At 32.1% G+C, this 22,845-nt stretch overlaps 1 protein-coding gene across 2 annotated transcripts in view; it reads left to right on the forward strand.

The window, feature by feature from the left end:
- The first annotated feature begins 1,778 nt into the window (after positions 1-1,778).
- LOC143084919 (sushi domain-containing protein 2-like) overlaps positions 1,779-22,845 on the forward strand; it is a 38,814-nt gene continuing 17,747 nt past the window's right edge. For both annotated transcript variants that reach the window (XM_076260984.1, XM_076260985.1), the window contains exons 1-6: positions 1,779-1,900; positions 6,149-6,282; positions 6,889-7,227; positions 13,750-13,848; positions 15,034-15,199; positions 22,184-22,447. In XM_076260984.1, coding sequence (XP_076117099.1) covers positions 1,846-1,900; positions 6,149-6,282; positions 6,889-7,227; positions 13,750-13,848; positions 15,034-15,199; positions 22,184-22,447 — 1,057 coding nt within the window. In that variant the 5' untranslated portion in view covers positions 1,779-1,845. The remainder of the gene's footprint in view (positions 1,901-6,148; positions 6,283-6,888; positions 7,228-13,749; positions 13,849-15,033; positions 15,200-22,183; positions 22,448-22,845) is intronic.

A 22,845-nucleotide genomic window follows, 5' to 3' on the forward strand; every position in this document is an offset into this window, starting at 1 on the left:
AACACCAACGAATGGTTTGGTTACATTAGAGTTAATTTTTGGTGCTGCTTCTTATTATTTATTGCATGCTGCATGCCTTGTTTTATTTGTTATTGCATATGTTTTTATATTCGGTGAAAAGCTCATTAGAGCTTATGTTTGTATTGTTTGTAAATATGCCGAATCCAAATAAAGTTTTACTTACTTACTTACTTACTTATTATCAAATGTTTTCCTCTTTTTTTGTGAATTGTCTGTATTAGAATTTTACATGCACTCTTTTTTGAAACATAATAATTTTGACGTTTACAGAAAAACAAAAGGTATATATATAGAGAATATTTCATGTAATTAAAGGAATAAATTGTAAGTTGAATAGCGACACATAACTGTTTGCTCTACAGGGATTACAATGAATGTAGGTACCTTTTGCTAGTACTGATTCTTCGCTTCGAGGCTACTGATATCCGGAGGTGTTGCTATACAGTGTTAACTTGTTTATATTTGAAAATTCAGAGACACATCGTATCGTTCAACCTATGTGTGATGTTGACCAAAAAACTTCTGAACAGTTAATTTCTGGTAGTTTTCCGCAAAACCAACCTGATGAAGTTTTAGCATTATAAGCACACCCCTGTTTAAGAAGGTCGTATTTTTCTAAAAAGAAATGAGAGAATTTTGCAGCTGAACATGTTATATAATATGATAATTATATTTCAGTAATTGAGGAATAATATCGTGAATATGAAAAAGAATATGCGGTATGATTGCCAACAAATGTCCGTAATCTAGAGCTTGTCCGTGATACAGTATAATTATGGTAGTGTTTATAAATAAATATGTTGGTCCTTTATTTATCATAAGTTACATATATGATAATTTTTATGAATCAGTGTTACATCATATACAGGTTACAATGTATAACAAGAATTCAATTTAGTCTAGATACTATACGACAGCCAGATGATCGATTTGAACAGGCGCTGTCACATGAACGCCTTTCATAGAGGTTTAAATGTTGTGAAGCACAATATAAAAATAAGAAGATGTGGTATAAATGCCAATGAGACAATTCTCCACAAGAGACAACTATAGGACCTTTTATAATGATTAAAACCCTTTTAAAAGCAATAAACATTTATAAAAAAATCATGCATCTAAGACTAAAATACCAATCAATACAAATCCATCATCAAAGGAATAATCTTTACGTCTTTCGTTAACCCGTTCGCATATTGGACCTTCGACCACACACACTGGCGACATCTACAGAACACCGAGGTGGTTTTTGTAAAAATAATATTTTCGTAATACTTTGAAGGAGACTAACATGAGTGACAAAGAATCATGACGTACATGTACACCACGGAGGTGGTTTAGGTACAAACAATAGTTCCTTAATGATTTGAAGGAGACTTAAATGAACGCTAAAGATTCATATTGTACTGCAAAGTATATAGCTATTACTTTAAAAACAAATTTGCAGTTACCACGATGCAATGTTACAAACATTACAACGCACTATTTAAACGCGGCCAAAATAATTGAAGCGGAAGTTGGCTAATAGAATGATAATCATTTTATATATGCGTAATACGGGTAGGCAAAACTGTGGACGTCGGATATGAAGGTTAAAAAAAAAGTGTGATCAGAGATAAAAGAGTGGAAAAAGTGAGGAAAAAACATACAATGAAAAAATAGCAAACCCATTGTTTTTCCGCTTAAAAACGCTTACGTTTTTGAGTCAACATTAGAACATTACATGTTTGACATGAAGTAACTGACCTAGGCGTGTTATCACTAACTAAACATATATAATTCTTCTATAACCATAAACAGAAGAAACGGTCTTGATAAGATGGGATAATGGCGACCGCCATGTATTTGACTAGGATTTTTTCTTTTGTTTTATTTTCATCAAGTAAGTTTGTTGTGTTATAGGTAATTTTCTTATTTCGTACATTTGTATGTTAACATTATATAATCGCATACCGACATGTCATAGCTTTAATTGTGTATAATTGTTTGTGTATGCTACATGTAAAGAAATAAGCACCTTTGAACCTTCAGGGCATAGGCACTGATGCCAATTGTTAAATATGGCCACTATAAACCCACTGAAAAATCCATTTATTGCCTTGTGTCTCTGTAACCGAGTTAGACAGTGCAAATCACACAATAATTGGAATGTAAAAATCCACCTTTATTTCATTTATACACTTCAAATATCAGATTGTTTATAATAGACTGAAGTTATTTACCAGGTAAGAGGATGTTTTACTATTTTTTTTAGCATCAATATTTTACATGACATAGGTAGAAAATGTGAAATACGTATAGATTATAACATGCCCTTTTCCATATTGGCCCTGGTATCATCCCGAGACTCTCATATCGGCCTCGAGGCTTTAGCCGAGAGCCGATATGGGTCGAGGGATGATACCCGGGCCAATATGGAAAAGACATGTTATAATCTTTTTATCACATGTTTAAGTGCTGCAGAAAACAGAAAAAAGGTCAATATTATAACAATTTAAACATAAATAAAAGGTAAAATCTTAAGCAATTTATCACAAACGTGTCGTTAAGGATGCAATGACGTCACTTCATTAGGAACAATATCAATATCTCTTTTTTGTCCCGGGCAATTTTAAGGTTATTGCATATGCAAAACCTAAGGTATTCATAACAAATATGTGATAAATGTAGTTATTATTTATTCTAATGCAACAACGTTTGTTACGTTCATTTTGATTGGATAACGTCACTTTCTTACATGGCATCAATTGACAATTGATATTGGTGCTATGGGACGTACGCGCAAGCGCAGACGGCATATGACAGATTTTTAATACATGTTTTAACGTTTTTTTCTGTCAGTTTCATTAGAATGAAGATAACAATATTGTATTTTAAGCTCCGACGGCATCAATTTAGGATTTGATGGTCGTAAATACCCGTTTACTGTCTCCGCTAACGCGTCGCCAGTAAACTTAATTTGCCACCATCAAATCCCCAATTTATGCCATCGGAGCTTAGAATACAATACAGTTATCTCCTAAGCGTAACCATTTTATAAGATGATTTCTTATATGAGTTATGGCCCCCAAACATGCTAAATGACGATTTATTGTCAATTACATTTTGTACTTATATCTCGAAAACTATAATATTTATAGATAAAAATTGTAATCACCAAAAAGAGACCTTTGATTATATTTTCATGTTTTTACTGGTAACTCGAATATTGTTATATATATGATAGATACTAGATTGATTGAAAAGTTATTCAGCTAAAACAGAAAACAAAACAAAACAAAAAAACAACAAAAACGATACAAGTGAAATAAAGAAAAATATTCGGCGATTCCTTATTATCTTTATAGCCCTTAACTGATAATTCAGGAACAATATTCGCGTTTTTGCATATCAGATAGACAACTATATACTATATATAGATTGTAAGAATCTGTTAACAGTCCACTTGTAAAATGATCAACATACAAGAACTGTAAAAATACACCACAGAATGACTCCTTTAGCATGTTTAGGAGTTATTATACGACGATTTTGACTAATCTTTTGATTAATCATTAGATCAAGACTATGATGGATATCAACATGACAAATTATACGTTCGACAAATTATGGTTGCTAACTTTTATCTCATATTTATCAGTGCATTTTTTATGAAGTACTTAAATATACTAGTAGTTAACATCGGAAACTAATAAATTTAACAGAAAAAGTTAGAATTTTTAATATGTATCTAATAATCTGTCAGATTAAGACAATCGTTAAATAATAACGAAATAGGCAATCATATGTTAAGTTATAGATATTTCATATCTTTTGGATAGTTTTGTGGTGTATCGTAAATTATACCATAGCTTTTGTTGAAACCCCCGGCAATAACCTCACGAGACGAAGTCGAGTGAGGTTGCCGAGGGGTTTCTACAAAAGCTATGGTATAATTTACGATACACCACAAAACTATCCAAAAGATATGAAATATCTGTTTTAACCTATCGCATATATTGCTGTTAAAAAATGTGTATTTCATATATGTTTGTTAGTTTACTTTAAAAATACTTTTATAAGAATCAGTCAAATTACCCTTTTTGGACCTTACACATTAAGCTCCGCCTTCTTTCTAAAATAAGCCCGGGCTTCTGAAACAGCGGGAACATCAGTAAGATAAGATTTTTCGACAGCGATGGATGCACATCTACATTGGTGACGGGTAAAAGAAATTGGATGTTCTGCATATGGCTGCAAGAAATATTTAAAAAGTTTTCCGGAACCCCAGATTAAAAGTTGAACTGCAAAGGGTTAGTGTATTTTTTTTATTTTATCAAAATGTTAAATGTTCGAAATGTTAAAATTTTTATTGTTAATTAATTTTATAATTCTGTGGAAATTTGAATCTCAAGAATCTTTTAGTGAGTTTGGATGAAAAATTCCACGTTTTAATTTGTACCAGAAGCCCAAGTGACGCATTAATTAACAAGGATTTCAAAATGTCGACGATTAAAATCGCATGTGATGTATATTCTAGAAAATTTAAACAAAATGTTCAGCTTCATTTAAAGAAACCTATGTTCAGCTTCATTTAAAGAAACCTATGTTCAGCTTCATTTAAAGGAACCTATCTATTTTTAATTCTCAAACATAATTGTTATTACTTAAGCAACCTCGTTTAGATTTATATCAAATCGGATGAGAATCCAGGATTTTTTAAAGGGGGAGGGGTCTAGCAAGTCAACTTTATTTTAAAAAAAAAAATGGACTACGCATCAACCATACATGAAGCTCCTTGAAAAGGGCGTGCCTTTCGCTCCCTTTTACCCCAAAAAAATCTGCCTCAGCAATTTTAAAACCTTTTACGCAATATATTCATGTAGTGGAGGCTATTGGACTACAATCTAAGTAGACATCTGAATCACCGAAAATCAACTTATATTTTCATGTATAATTTGATTATTAAATTTTAACACATTTGTACCTTTTTTAAAATTTGTTCTTGACAATTTTTTGTTCATTTAAAAATATAGGGACAACGGAGTTGGTGTACGTGGGTTCGATTCCCACCCTAGGCATTCATTTATATCGGCTGGTGCAAAGCGGGCAGTTTAGCTTAGTGGCCCCACATTGACTCTGTTGTTCATATGTCAATTAAGAAATTCAGGCGGCCTCGTTCAGGTCTTGCCATCTTTGTTTTTCTTTCGAAAATAATACACAACAAAACCATGGTATAATTGTGAAAATTATACCATAGATAGCTATGGTATAATTTTCGGTTATTGAGATTTATACTCTTGTTGCATTCTCATAGGTTACATTGTACAGCTATAGGTTAAATAAATAAAAATTAAAACTAGAAAATAAGAATTCGTGTGATAGAGACAAAAGTATGCATTACACCATACCAGTTATGGACTTACCCGATGGATTAATTTAACTACACGAACCATTGAATTCACGTATACCTAATTCGTCCGGACAAAAACTTATATATTACTCCTTTACATTGGCGCCTGATTTAGATAATCCTCTAAACATTGGCGCCTGATTTAGATATACCCCTTAACATTGGCGCCTGATTTAGATATTCCTCTAAACATTGGCGCCTGATTAAGATATACCCTTTAACATTGGCGCCTGATTTAGATATGCCTCTAAACTTTAGCGCTTTATTTAGATATTTGTCAAACACATGCGCCTAATTTAGATATTCTTCCAAACATTGACGCCTGGTTTAGATATACCCTTTAACATAAGCACCTGGTTAAGATATTCTTAAAAAAAATTGGCGTCTTTTTTAGATATTTGTCAAACACAGGCACCTAATTTATATATTCTTCCAAACATTGACGCCTTACTTAAATATACCTCTAACAATGGCGCCTTATTTAGATATTCCTCTAAACTTGGTGTCTGATTGAGATATAAATCGTGTAAACATTAGCGCATATTTTAGATATTAAGAGATGATATTCTAAATATTAGCATCTGATTTAGATATTCCTCTAAAACATTGCCTCCTGATTTGGAAATTTAAATAAAAACCTCAATTGTTACTGCATTAGGCGTCAAAATTAAAAGAAGCTGGTTATCAAAATGAGTAAAAGTAAACAATGTTTTAATGGTCGCTTTAATTCTATTTCAGTTTCAAATGGAGATGAAATATTTCCATTAACTGGTAATCCTGTGACTAGAGGTGAAGACAAAATAAATCACAAAGTCACACTTCCGTCTAACATCAAATTTCCATTCATGGGAACCATATACAAAGATCTTTATGTATGTTTAAACACATTACTATCTTTAATGATATATTTGATTTAAATAGCATATTCGTATGCTGTAATATTAGAACATATTGGACATACATGTATTCAAAATATCTTCTATATGCCATGGCATTGTCAGTTTATTGTCGATTAATGAGTTTGACTGTCCCTCTGGTATCGTTCTTCCCTCTTTTCTAAATATGAACAATTCGGATTAATTCTCACCTGGAAATAAAAGGCACATTTTCCATTTAAAAAGGTGTTTTAATGAAAGAGCAATTGAAGATTAAACGTAATACATTTTCTATATATATAACATAAAAAGAACAACACTAAAACAGACCACCACCACCGACTCCTCTAAGCAAATGAACCTACAAACAAAGTTGAAGAAAACATCGAACAAGATATGGTTTAGATATGTTTATTTGACAAATTCACAACATATGGGGTTAAATCATTTTTACGTCATTCTTATATCACCTTTGAAAATCTAGATCATGTTTTGTAAAAGTAAAATTTACAATTTAAATCTAGATGTGTACCTTAATCTTTGTAAACAGCTTTTAATATGATTCTGAATTTGCTTTCATTGTTTACATTTTATTCTATTAAGGTATCTAAAGATGGTCTTGTTGGATTTGCTTCCCAGACACTTCATCAAACCGAAATATTTACTGAAACTCTGACCAAAGATGACCCGGCTTTCGCTGCTCCGTATTATTTTCCTGCCCAGGACATTGGTTCTAAATTGAATAAAAAGCCGTACGCTGGTCAGGTTTTGTATAGAGAAGGATCTGATATACCTGCAGGGGAATTATCAAACTACTCCTCTATCATTAGGGAATCTATGGTGGGGTTGGAATACCAGTTCGAGGCTTCATATGCTTTGGTGGTCACGTGGAAGGAAGTCATTTCTAAAACTGACGTTGTTAAAGGTTGTAGCTCGTGCAAGGTACTTTGGGAATTAGCAAGTATTGTACATCTATTATGATACTTTTCAACCAATTAAGTGAAAGGTTACATCGTACAAGAAGCAAGGTTTATACCAACAAAAAAGCCTTAAAGGGTGATGCAGATGGCATATTCATAACAGAAAACTTAACACAGTACAGAACTGGTCTTACACAAAAGTTAGCCGATCTCAAGTATAACCATAAAATTTTCGCATACTGGACATCCGATGGTCGCATATTTGCCAAAACAACAGATAGAGGCACCAAAAAACTAATCAAAAACTATGACGACATAACAGCTCTTGATACAACCACAGACGACGACAATCAACATCTATCCCCAAGTACCACCAATCAGAACAGCGATGAGAACCACAGTAATGGCACAGATTAGATTACAAAAACATAAATAGTGTAAATATATGTATCTTAGACAGTTGTCACTTGTTCTTTAAATGTCTCTAATGTACATTTTAAAAATTGCTTCATGTGTTATTAATATTGCTAGCAAGTAAATCTAGTATAACTTACTTGCATCAAAATGTGTCAAACAATTTAAAACGTCTGAATAAATTCATAAACTCGGGTTACAATAAGTCCTATGGTATGGGACTCTGGAGGTTCATGTCATTTGCATTCAACGTTTTTTATCTGGAGTTCAACATTGATAGTAAAAAAAAAAATACAGAAAGCGTCGAATGTAGGTGATGTGGGCCTCCGGAGTCTTATCTTATAGGACTAGGTTACAATGAGAAAATAGTATATAAAAAATCAAGTTATACGTTTTTCTTTCTTTTTCCATTTGACATATTTTCCTAATATCGATTTTGTTGTTGGTATTTCTTTTATTTTCTATTAATTTAATCAAATATATATAATTCTTGAAACCTCGTTTAAAGAATATTTGAAATGGCATCTGTATGTCAGTTATAGTTTCTACAAGAAGCAAATTTAAATAAACAACAACTTATAATTGTCCCAAAAAATTTATACCTGTATAAAACTATTATACTGCTATCAAATATTGCAATTGAGTTTATCATAGTTGTAGGAAATCAATTTCAAGTCATGTTATCAGATGTTATATGTATATTTCATGTGCAGCTAAAGAACACCCCTTTTATATATTAAAGCTTTGATCAAAATCAAATAATCAAAAAAGAGATTTGCTATAGATAATAGCATAAAGTATTGAATAGTTTTGTTAAAAAAAGAAAAAAAAAACCCGGAATTTATATTTAAATTTTGTTTGTGAACTAATTTTCCCATTTTATGAGTCGAAAATTATTTCCTTCAATTTAATGTGTTTTACAATGTACTTTTATCTTCTTTGTGTATATATGTTTAATACCTGTATGACTTTGAATGATGATGTGTGTGATCTATTTTTTGTGTGTAACCTGAATGGCAACCTGTCTTATAACATGTTATTGTTTGTTGTACTTTTACCTAATGGGTAACTGTATCGAACAATACAGGTTAGCCATAGGGTTATTTAACTCAGGTAAATTTCATTTTTCCGGATCAGATAATTTTTGTAACGGAGAAACTTTTTCGGAAATTCTACTTACCAATTGTCGTTGTTCATTTCTCGTCGTCTCCTTGTCGCTTCTTCAAAGCCTTGATCCAAACATAAATGTTTTATTCCTTCTATTTGTGTTACATTTTATCCTTATAATTGGAAGCGTTGAACAAAATCCTGGTCCAATTGAACATGAAAACGATTTTTCTCGTGAAACTGATAACTCCATATCAATATGTAATATTAACATTCGTAGTTTACGAAATAAGATTGATTTCATTCAAAATTTCGCAGAAGAGTTTGATATTGTTACAGTCACTGAAACGCACTTAGATCCAAACATAAATAACGAAGAATTAATGATAGATTCATTTTCACAAAATATATTCCGTAAAGATCGTAATAACGCCGGAGGAGGCTTACTCATTTATACAAAAGATGATATGTCAGTCACCAGAAAAGGTGTACTCGAAAACCACATTGACGAAACTATCTGGGTGGAGATCAGAGGTAAAGGTCAAACTTTTTTATTATGTTGTACTTATCGACCGGAATGGTCAGGTGTTGAATATTGGACACGGCTAAATCATGCTATAGAACTTGGTTATCAGTATACAGAAAACATTGTGATTTCTGGAGACTTGAATTCAGATTTATTTTCGTATAATAATAATAAGTTATATGATATAATTCATCAATTGAATTTAAAAAACGTAATTAATAAACCAACAAGGGTAACTGATCACAGTAGTACTTTGCTTGATCCAATCATTTTAAGTGATGCTATACAATTTTCTTTTTCTGATGTACTGAATGTACCTGATAACATCAGTGATCACGATGCCTCTATTATTTTTTTACAATGTCCAAAGTCCGAAACAAAGTCGTTTAAACGGGAAATATGGTTATATGAAAAAACAGATGTTGAAAAGTTTTCAAATATGTTGAATGCAATTGAATGGAATGAACTCTTTTCCAATGTTGAGGAAGTAGACGAAATGGTCACTATATTCACTGAAAAAATCCTCAGCATTGCAAGAGAGAGCATTCCAACCAAAATAGTAACTATACGTGGTAATGACAAACACTGGTTTAACAGTAATATCAGAAAAGCAATTCGAATAAGGGATAGATTACGAAAAAAATCAATTAAATCTAAAAAAGAAACGGATATTAATAAATATAAGAAACAGAGGAATAAAGTGAACAATATGAAAAAGGAAGCGAAAGAAAATTTTGAGAAAAACTTGGAAAATATAATACTAGATAACGCTTCAGATTCTAAGACTTATTGGAAAATTATGAAGATGCTGATTAAGCCAAATAGAGGATCTAATAACATACCCCCATTAAAAAATATTCTTAATGACAATCGTTTTGAGGAGTTCGCCGATAGAGACGACGAGAAATGCGACATTCTAAATAAGTATTTTTGTTTCATTTCATCGCTAGCAGATGTTGATGCTCAATTACCCGATTTCGACAAAAAAACTAACAATTTATTGAATGATATAGTGATTAGTACTAGTGAAATTGTTGATATCATAAAAACTATAAATCCCAAAAAAGCGTCCGGCCCGGATGTCATTAGTCATAAGATGCTTAAAATTTGTCCCGACAAAATTGCAATTCCATTATGTATTATATTTAATAAATCCTTGCATCAGTGCAAATATCCTTCCAGCTGGAAAATTGCAAATGTTATAGCCTTATTTAAAAAGGGGGATAGTTCATTACCTTCAAATTATAGACCTATATCACTCATAAGTTGCATAGGCAAAGTCATGGAACGTGTAGTATATAAATATGTTTACAACCACTTACAAAGATTTAAATTAATTTATGAGTATCAATCGGGTTTTCTTCCTAAATGTTCAACGGTTCACCAACTGTTAGAAATATATAATTGCATATTGAACTCACTTGAAAAGAAAGAGATAAGTTGTTTTGTTTTTTGCGATTTCTCTAGAGCCTTTGATAAAGTTTGGCATGATGGTTTATTACATAAAATGAAGGCTTATGGTATAAATGGAAATCTGTTAAAATGGTTTAGAAGCTACTTAAGTGATAGAAAACAAAGGGTGGTTATCAAGCAATCTTCTTCAAAACTTTGCAGTATTTCAGCTGGAGTTCCTCAAGGGTCGGTCCTTGGACCATTACTTTTTATAATATATATAAATGATATTGCAGAAAGACTTATTTCACTGTGCAGACTCTTCGCAGATGACACATCGTTCAGCTGTGCGGATCGTGATGCTTTTCAGATAGAAACTGTGATAAACCATGATCTAGAACAGCTGAACGAATGGTCCAAAAAATGGTTAATGTCTTTTAATCCAGATAAAACAGAAATTATGTTATTTTCTAATGTTGAAACCCCAGAAATGAACTTTATATTCAATGGTAAAAATATACCTATTACAAATATGCATAAACATTTAGGGGTTACATTTAGCAACGATGCTAAATGGAATGCCCACGTTGATAATATTATCGTAAGCACGTCTAAACATATAAATATGCTAAGGAAGTTGAAATATAAACTGAGCAGGAAAAATTTAGAAAAACTCTATTTAGTTTTTATAAGACCTTTATTTGAGTATGCAAGTGAGGTTTGGGATAATATTGGGGTAGGTTATGTCAATAAACTGGAGCAATTACAGCTCCAAGCTGCTAGGATAGTTACGGGCTTACCTATATTCACAAGCTCAAGGGTTATCTATGAAGAACTTGGATGGGAAACATTAGCTGAAAGAAGAGAGAGAAGAAAAATCCAAATGTTTTATAATATTCAAAATAATAATGTTCCAGAATATTTGTCAAATTTAATTCCCCAAAAAATACAAAGTATGACGGTCTATCCTCTACGCAATGGAAATGACATCATTATTCCATTCTGCAGACTAGCATTAACTAATGATTCTTTTATTCCATCAACCATACGTCTTTGGAATAATCTTGATGATTCAACTCGTGATGTGGAATCAATTAATAAATTTAAAACTGAACTAAAAAACCGTTATCCTCAGAGTAATATTTTTGTACCGAAGCAATATGAATTTGGAAATCGAAAATTGAATATAATTCTCACCCAACTTCGATGTTTTGCATCATCCTTAAACTATGATCTATATAGGGTCAACATTATTTCTGACCCTTCCTGCCGCTGTGGTGTTAATCGTGAAGATTCCTATCATTTCTTTTTTAAATGTATATTATATTCAGACATACGAAATAAAATGTTTGAAAGTCTTCGCTGGCTTCCAAATGATTGTAAAATTAACATAGAACTTCTTACCTCGGGTAGTTGTCTTCTTTCTCTAGAGCAAAACCAAAACATTTTCAAAAATGTCTTTGAGTTTATTAAAAGTTCGGAAAGATTTCAAATTGTCTAGGTAGCAAACCATGATCACACACACATCATCATTTAAGTAAGATTTCTTCTCCCTTTTTTTTGTCCTTTTTATTTTTATTTTTTTAATTTGGGTTTTGTTTTTTTATTATTTTTTTGTTTTTTGTTTTTTTTTCTGTTTTCAAAGTAATTTATTCATTTATATATTTTTATTTTTATTTATTTTTTCTGTATTATTATTGTTTTCTTTTTCTTCAATCTTCAATTTTCCGTCTTTTGATCCATATTTATATATATATTTACTAAATTAGATATACCATTCTTTACATGCATGCTCATACATATATTTTTGTATTATATTGCTATAAATGTTAAATGGAGAAGACTTCATAAGTCTGTTTGACTTGTGTCTTATCCAATTTGTACTTTAACAAATAAAATATGTTTAAACTAAAAGGTTACATCAGTAGTCCATTTTAAAGTTAACGACTGTATTTTATATTTTTAACAGATAGAAACGTTTCTTTGTATCACAAATTTCGGTCCTGCAATATATAGAACGATCAGGCTATACTTTTCAACTCAAATAATTGAATATATTTAACACACTTAAACGTGTCTGATTCACGCAAACGTGTCCGATTCACGCAAACGCTTCTCACCCCCCTCCAAAAAAATACCCACCAAAAAAAACCGTCACCTTTAAATTTTATATCGCCCAAACGTGCCCGATTTCATACCCCCCCCCCCCCCCCCCCCCCCCCCCCCCCATGTCCGATAATTGTCATTCGCCAAAGTGTTTCGGTTGAATTCTAATTCAGATAGAAGCCGCATTCAAAAGACATAAATCCTGAAGTACAAACAATGTATTTTGGGCACAACTACCCAAACGTAAAAATGGAATAGAGTTGAAAGAAGAAAAAAATTCAATATTGATTACCATAAGCTTGTTCAATGGCAATTTGTTATACTAAGCATAATTGCAAAATTGATCAGCAAATATAAAAAAAAACTTGACTATTGCTTGCTTAATGTCTAGTGTCAAGTATTTCATGTATATTTATAGAGAACGAGAACGTAACAAATAATTTAGTATAGTTCAATATATCGTTTACTGAGTAATTTTTTTAGTACTTATAAACCGCGAAAATGCCTTACTATATTAATCACGTGTGATGACATTTCTGCGTACTGTATACACCTTTTTGCGAATGACTATGTTCGCGCTTTTTTTTTTAAATGGACACGATCGGGCGTTAATAAAATCTGACATGCTTTTTAGCGCCCTTTTACAACTAGATATATTATGGAGTTCAGTGTCGTTATATGGACACGTTTGGGGGAATCGGACACGTACCTGAGTGTATACTGAATCTTAAGTTACCGTTTGATTTACATGTTATATCTACTAGCATTTTTATGAATTTTATTAGCAACTATGTTACATACCTTTGCACTTCTATATCATGTGCATATTAAATTTGCGTTATCTCGGAAATTACCTACCCTTTTTAATCGATATCTATATGGCATCCTGCATTCTGTAAAATCTCATAACATCTGTGAGATGGTCAAGTCTTGGAGTCCAATGCTCTTATTTATTACATGATGAACATAGTTTATATGCAAATAAAGGTATTTTTTCAGAATAATACATTTCAATTGGCAATGTTGACCGATGGTACTTCGAGTTTTGCTATGTTTAACTATGTGAAAATGGATATAACAATGGATAAGTTTACTCAGGTAAGAATTGGCAATATTTAACAAATTTAAACCCATAGCTTAACTCGACGTGCACACACGGTTAAAAGTAAAATAACATTTAGAATGGAAACGAGGAATGTGTCAGAGAGACAACAACCCGACCAAAAAGCAAAAACTATTATAAGGCCACCAATACATCTTTAACGCAGTGAGAAATGCCCGTACCTGATGGCAGGCAAAATTGTTTTGTGAGATTTCAACCCTCCTCCATACCTCTAGCCAATGTAGAATAAACACACATATACATGTACATGTAGCAACATAACCCAAATCATGCCAACAACTGGTTTTAGAATAAACGTGTTTATTTCCGATGCAAAGACCCAATAAATTAACCAACTTATGTCTATTACATGTATGTACAAGGGAAGTTACCAATTTGGTACTGAAATTTTCAAATTTACAAATTATGCAGCATGCGGTATGGGCTTTGCTCATTGTTGAAGGTCGTACGGTGACCTATAGTTGTTAATGTCTGTGTCATTTTGGTCTTTTTGTGGATAGTTGTCTTATTGGCATTCATACCCCATCTTCTTTTTTATAACTTATTCATCAATTGAAATAAAAAAGATAAGAATATGTACAACTGATTTTAGCGCTCTGTTATGAAAGAAATGTTTATAACTATAATTCAAATAAATATACCACTAGTACAACTGGTACAATTTGCTCTGTTTTACACTTAAAGTAATAGAATCTTATAAGAAGCTACAATCTCAATCTCTAATATCCACCTATCTTTATCACGTACAGTTAAAGTCTTATGACCATACAAAAAGAGTTGTGACTACTTATAAACCACAATGGTAGCTTTACCATGATTGTTCTTCGAAGTGTCGCATTTCTCATATTAGAGTTAGTCATTTCTTTAAAACATTCCCTCACCTTTGACCAGACACATAAGTTTTCTCGCCGAATATCTTATCTTTCTATGTTTTATTAAAGTACTAAATTGTCTTGTTTGAGAAAGGCAAACATTAATACTTTGTGAAAGGAAACGGTTATTAAGATTAACAAATCTCTGAAAGTGCATTACCAATACACAAGATTTTGTTATTCACTAAACATAGGTAACAGGTTTTGCACCTGTTGTTTTTTTCAACAGAGAAAGGAAACATGATAAAAGTAGATCACTAATTAATAATTTTGATTTTCTTATGGTAGTCCGGTTTTAATGCTGGTGAGGGAAGGGGATACACAACCGCCTTAAATGATGAACAATTGAAATATGCTGTGAACAATTATGGAAGTGATACAAAGGGGAGGTATATCTACAGAATAGACGGAGAACAAATACAACATGGGGGATGCTCTAACGATTCACGTGGAGGTAATATATACCTATATATTTTCTTAGGTTTATCAACAAATAAAAACCATATCTGATGATATCAACTAGTTCTTGGGTTGCAAAAGTCATTCTTATTAAAGTAAAATGTGATTAATTAAGTACACTGACTTTATTGATAGCATTTCTTGTCATCGAATATACCTAAATATACAATAGACTTCATTTAAATAGAATATATCCACGGCCGACACTCGGCTAACCGAGAGATTGGTCGGTTAATCTATATTGAGTATGCGGCTATATGGGAGATTGGTCTGTTAATCGGGTTGGTTATACGTCTGTTAAGAGTAAAACGCACAATTTAATGTTAAACTCTATTAAATATAAAGATTTTTGGCATATTATAAGAACCAAATCAAAAAAAGAAAACTGTCTGACAAAATGATATCTATCATAGAACATTTTCCACTTGTAAAAACATTTCATAGTCTCATACCTGTCAACCTGTGACGATGAAAATGCAGGTCATGACCTGCATTGAAGAATCAAATCTCAGGTCATAACGCGTACGAACTTTTTCGAGCTGAATTTCAGTATTTATGGTACATTTTCTTATAATGTATATCAAAGATACCAAAACATAAATGCATGTTCACTTGGTTAAGTCATTTTAAAGGGAAACTTCGCAAAAAAATCAAAAATTGATATTATGTTTATTCTGTATAAAAATTCTCAAATTCATAGATATTAAAGTTTTATTCTGCTAGATAAGAGATCACCATCGATTTTAAATTTAGAGTATCAATTCTCTGCGGTCGGCCATTTTGTCACCTTCTCCGATTTGCAGTCAAGATATGTCTAAGGACCAAAACTACAGTAACCCGATGTAGTCGTAATTGCGTGTCGATATCTCGTCAATCGTGCGGTTGTTTTATCCGACTAGTTAACTAACTTGATACGGAAAATTTTATTCTTTTTTTTTAAATAACCAGGATCTGTTATTTTAGACTGATAATATAGGAATTAGTGAAAAAGTCAAAATTTCAAATCATAAATAAGTCTTCCGTGAAACTTGAATTGTTTTCGAAAATCTAATTAGTTCATAATTCTTTTATGTAATAAACTTTATTCAAATAAATTAGGATCTTCGCTCCACTGATCACCCGCATGGCTAAAGGTACTACTCCCAAAGGTATTGGAGGGGGTGTGAGGTGACACGTCCAGGTATTCAAGCGATTTCCTGTCGAGTTTGCAAATTCATGCATCGTTTCACTTCTTAGTGTATTGATAAGTGTACACGGCCGATAACTTATAACTTTCCATTTTGAACTATTAGGTGTATAATATACATCTCTATCTTGCGTGTCCGAAAGTGATATTACTAAACTCATACGCTTGTTTATGAATAACATTTCTGGTGAAAAGAAATTTATTTATAAAATATAAATAATACCAAAAAAACAAAAAAACAGATTTGATGAAATAAAAATCTATATACGTATTTTTTCCAAGTGTAAATTTGGTAAAATGTAGTATATACTCGTTGTCAATGGTGAAGGCCAGAAATATTGATTTGAAAAAATGTACGCACTTGTCGACCATTCGTATATACGCCTGGATTATAAGTTACGGAACTATAGCGCAAATTAAAATATATACATGTATACATAGAACATAAGAAAGAAACATACATTTTGCGTAAATTGGGGTAAAAGTTTTGTAAAATGACAAGTTCACGTATGCCAACAGTATGTAATCATCAAATGTCGATAGACTATTGTATACCAAAAGAAGAAGAAGAGATTTAAATACTGGTCGATATATTACTGTATTTGGCTCATCGAAGTTATGGTCATTTATATATCAATTAGATTGTTCTCAAAAAAAGGAAGAATTTCGCCATCATCACAATTGTGTGTGTGGTGGTGTTTAACGACCTTGACTGGCTATACAGCCCTCGCACGGTCGGCTCGGTGCCCGAAGGCGATTGGTGAGCGTTTGAATAATTTCTGCCGTGGGTCAGGAACAAGTAGTAAGGAAGCCGAATGGAGGCCGCCATCTTGGTTTTGGTGAGTTGATTTTGGTTTGTTTACTATTTTGGATTTTACTTCTTCACAACGGCTGCTTTCAGGGCCAGTTTGGTCAGCTTGGCAGCCCGCTAGCCTCGATGATGGAGTACTGGTAGATGATCTCGGACGTAGTTCGAAAGATGACAGGAAGCATTATCAGGACCAAAGCCGTGAGGCAGTGAAATGAAGGTCGTATCACCCAACAGCCTAGGATACAGCCCTCGGACGTTAATCGGCATAACACTCCCCATAATACAATGGTTTTGGAGTGCATGTTAACGCGGGTACGCCAACCGCTACGTCTATCTGTACGGCATGGATCGGTTTCTGTCATCTTAAGTAGTAAGTCGTTGATATCTAACTGTAAACCCTCATCGAAGATAGCGGGTAAAGGAGAGCTGGCCCAGCACGTCCGTTCAGCTGTAATGACTGAGACGTGACTGGATTGGATTGCATTTGTTCCGACATGTATGTAATATATATACGCAACTGGAACTACACTAATACCGAGGGATGTGAATATTTTCCAGGAGTATTAAAGTTTCAAATCAATTTCGGAATTTATTTTCTCTCTTGATATTCAATGACAGCAATTTGCAGAATAAACTGCTTGTCCGCTTTACTGGTATTCTTGCCAGTTGAAACAGAATTATAATTACATTAAAAAATAGGGAAAGATGACATTTAATTCGTTCATTTTTTTTTATACATCGTTGGTCAAATAGCTAAAGTATTATATATAGTTACGGTGTGAGACGAAGAGTATTTTAAGAAGGACATTCCCGATTATGTATAAATTTTGTTGATGTTTTTCACACTTGAAAAGCATATCTGTTCGTAATTTGTTGATTCCATTCCAATTTAGATCCTTTAATTTCCTGTCAATTTTTTAAAACATCTTTTTTCAAATATCTGAAGTATTCATGTGTTGTGAGATTTAAAATATTTTGATGAGCACATTAATTCCTAAATAGGTAATTAAAGATCACTTTGGATTGACTAAAATATATAATTGCAATTGTTAATGATCTGTTTGAAATATTTAAGGCTGCCGATCCTAATTTGAAATAGTACAATTTTTAGTTCATAAACTCGTGTTTAGAAGGCTATTTTTATTTATAAATACTTCAATTAAAATAATTCAGTATTTTATCGTTACTTAAGTATTCAAAAGTCATAATTCATTAAAAGTGATCTTATGCAAAATATAAAAATATACAACAGCTATCCAGTTATTGTGCGATCTTATTATTCCCGTTAATTAATTTTAATTATTTTTTTTTACATTCATGTGTCTGAAACTTTGTCTGACTCCCGTTTACAATTGATACGAAATGTTATTCACACCTGAAATGCCAGTGAACCGTGACGCCTAGATTTCACTGAATGATGATCAAAAGATTAGAATTACATAATGCTAATCTTTTAATTACCTTGAGTTAAACTACGCATTCCGCATTCTTTAGGTGTCACAAAACAATACACATTTTATTGTTTCCACCGTACAAGTAAGTGAAAATGATTGCTGGAATGAAGCAAAAAGGTCAGAATACAAACATGTATTTTTAATACACTATCGATCATGTCAGTTTCATATGTTTGTTTAAAGTATTTTTAGAAAAAAAAATCATAAAAATGTTCTATTGTATGATTTACTTTTATTATTAAAATTCGTTTTAAAAAATCCACACGATCTAATTTTAAAAGTTGCATGGCTATCACTTATTTCTCGTTGGTTAATAGTTACACCAAAAGTCGTCGATGCGCTTTAAATCGCGTTATTAGATGGTTAACGAACAAGACTTAAATGAGATATTTTCACTCCCGGCATGCATCAAAGACTTAAACTACGTCACATAAGTCAGGAAGTTTCAAAAAATAAAATTAATACTTCCCAATTTTCTTCTTTATTAAATTTCATATCAAAATAAAACTTGTGAATATGTTTTTTATGGTATTATGAACATAATAAGATGAAAAGTGAAAAATCGCGAATTATCCCTTAAAATCTTATTTATTATTATTTCATTACACTTTTAAAGATTTTTATTAACTTGTGTATCACAGTCTTATGTCCTTTACTTTTGTCATCATCTAAAATTTATTTTTCAATTGCATTTTTAAAATGAGTCTACTAGCCTTGAAACATACCATGTAGAGGTATTACATGAGTGAACATCTCTTAATTAACAAGGAAATTAGACTATGATAAAATATAGTAATACAGTTAAAGGAAGTATAAATGTGAAAAATAATTTTCAACTTTTTTTTTAAAAATTGTATAAAAGTATAAAAATAATGAAAAGTTATTTTTCAATATGTATTTGAATTTTATATTATTATGATTTAATCTTTTTCACCCATAAAACGTTAATATAAGGAATAATTTTGAATGGTGACAAATAAGGGGAAGTAACTCTTAGTTGAAATATCTTTGTAAAACAACAGGGCAATTTATTTACGACCTAAAGCTAAGGTAATTGGTGTTAATCAACAGTGTGTTTGACACCAAAGCTGTCAAGTGAAGCCATGCACTTAATGGGTCACTTAATTTGACAGTTTACATAGCTAGATGAACTGCATGTTGATGGAAGAATTACGAATTTGCCGGTATTTCAAAGGAATATTACTTATGTCATGAAAATCACTCTCAAGGCTAAGAAATACGGGTGAAATCGTGTCATTTTCGGAATTTCCGGGTTGTTTCAATGACCCGGCGGGTGATCCGGGTGATCTACGCAGTTTTCAGTTAAATCAAAAGGCGTCGCGCAAGTATGTAGTATTTATGCTTATACGCATAGCATTTTTTTTAATAAAAGTCGGAACAAACAATTTTAGATACCATTTAAAGGACACAAAATAGTACTTTGGTTCTAAAACATAAATTTACTTTGGTAAATATTTCATAATTGTAATAAAAAGTGAATATTACCACGTTTTAGCGAAAATTATGGGAGTAAAGTCTGTTAATGGGTTGGACAATTGAAATTGTGTCAGTTAAGAGTAATTTAGACACAGTTATTTTTGCTACCTTTATATTTTCCTATAGAAAAAGTTAAGAATGAGATGTTCCTGAGTAAAAAAAAAATGATAATACGATGCAACAGTATCCTACGGAAGCGAATTAGCGCAACACATTTTTTTTTAATTTTTCGTCCTATATTTGCGTTACAACGCAAACCTTTTGCGTTATAATGCAAACCTATGCGATAAAACGCAGACCTTTGCGCGTTGTAACGCAAACCTTTGCGTTGTAACGCAAATCTTTGCGAAATAACGCAAACCTCAAATATCTTGATTTCAATTGTTCATTAAGTTTTGTAAAAAATGTCCGTCTGTCATTCATTTCGGTTGTGATTTACTAGTAAGATCATTTTTATTTTGACTTTCTTTGCATTTTATTGAAGGGTCTGTCACTTCAATATAGTGTGATATGGATTGGCCGCTGGAATACGCATGAATTGAATTTCAATCAGCCTCATTTTTTGTGTCTGTTCAAAGTAGCACGTTCTCAAATCCGACTGAAAGTGTCTTTCTAATACAACACAGGGTACATATATATAGCATCGTCCAATTTCTGTATTCTTTAAATTGTTATGTCACGTTTCCTCCGTGACTTTTTTTCCTTTTACCTTTAATTTATCTTACTCATTATTCTTTCTCTATTCTTTATATTTTAGCATCGCAATATATTTTACTTACTGATGTTTAGTTACATTACGATGTTTATCTCTGATCTATATACTGGTTACCAATGTAGATGACAAATTGGTGTCATTCATGACAATTAAACAGAATCCACATGACATATGCGACCATTCTTGGATGAAATTAACATTACTTTAATATTACACTTTTTGAAACCGTTTTTATCAATTTTCAATTTCCATTGTTTAAATTGTTCATTGTTCATGTGTTGTTTCCGTATATTTTATGTTTCATTGCTCATGTGTTGTTTCCGTTTATTTTATGTTTCATTGCTCATGTGTGGTTTCCATATATTTTATGTTTCATTGCTCATGTGTTGTTTCCGTATATTTTATGTTTCATTGCTCATGTGTTGTTTCCGTATATTTTATGTTTCATTGCTCATGTGTTGTTTCCGTATATTTTAGCCGCTCGTCTTGAGCCTACCCATTTGATCCGATAACACCCCATATAGCAATAAAATTATACTTTTATTGCCATTCATAACTCTTAACAGACCAATTAACAGACCGGGTCTTATACATCCGACCCATTAACAGACCAGGTTTTAAATAAAGATTGATTTATGTCACCAAAATACAGATTTTCGTGAAGATTTTTCACATAATGATTTCATTATGGTTAACAAACATAATGCCTGTCTTTTCTCGATGTTCAAAATATTGCATGCACGTAAATTCAACCAACGTGTCATTTTGTGTACAGTTTGTGAGTGTAAAATATGTATAAATTTATTGATGAGTAACCCGTCTTTTCATTTTATACATCGTACATTGAAGCTAGAAAAATAATAATTACGCCACTGGATTCAGCACATTGAATTGTTTTGTTAGACATGAATATTTTTTATGATAAAAATATATTTAAAAAGTTATACAATGAAACATGCTGAACTTTCAATGATTTTCTCGATAACACCTGATTAACAGACTTTAGCCAACCCAATTAACAGACCAACCGCCGATATAGCCGCATACTCAATATAGATTAACCGACCAATCTCTCGGTTAGCCGAGTGTCGGCCGTGATATCGTATATGGAGAATTCATTAAATTGTTCATGTCTACAGGCCAAAGCATAATTTTATTTTTATGTATGGAAAATTTCCCCGAATTTGTTTTTTTTTAAATGTGATGCGGAATTACAAAATGCTCACTTTGGATTAAAGATGATGAACATTTTTAAGAAGAATATTTTATTTTTTTGTATATAATATTTACTTATATATTTTATGCCATATTTGAAGGTGTCCTAACCATTCATCCAGCATTCGCCGGGATGCTTGGTGGTAAAATGTTAGATATATCTGGTCCATGCATGCCACCTAGTTCACTTCTAACACAAGTTAAGTGTAGATTTGGAGGCAAAGATGATTTTATCACATACGGCTATAAAGTTAATTCTATGAAGGCAAGGTGTTCTGTTCCAAGGATGTCAATACGTGGATGGATAACGGTAGAAATGTCAATTAATAACAGACCATATTCACACAGTACTAAAATCCTAATAGGTAGGTTTAATAGATACGAATAGACAACATTCACACAGTGCAAGATCTTGGTATGTTCAGCAGATAAAATAAACATGATTGTTATACATGTCCTTGGCATATTTAATAGTACACTTCAGCTGTTGAAGACTATATTGTGGCCCTTCTCTGTCCTGGACATCTTTTTGTTATTTCATTTATCAATCTCATGAATATTTGATAGGCCCTAGCAGGGGTGCGGATCAAGCCATTTTAAAAGGGTGGAGTTTAACCCAGGACAAAGGGGCATATCATTACAAATAAGATTCCTAAATGTATTCCAACAATTAGATCGGGATTCACAGATACGTAAATTTATGAAAGCTCTGGGACGAACATTAGAGGAGAATCTAATTATACCAGATGTGTGTAAACTAGGT

This window comes from Mytilus galloprovincialis, chromosome 8 (genome assembly GCF_965363235.1).
Source record: "Mytilus galloprovincialis chromosome 8, xbMytGall1.hap1.1, whole genome shotgun sequence".
Taxonomy (NCBI): domain Eukaryota; kingdom Metazoa; phylum Mollusca; class Bivalvia; order Mytilida; family Mytilidae; genus Mytilus; species Mytilus galloprovincialis.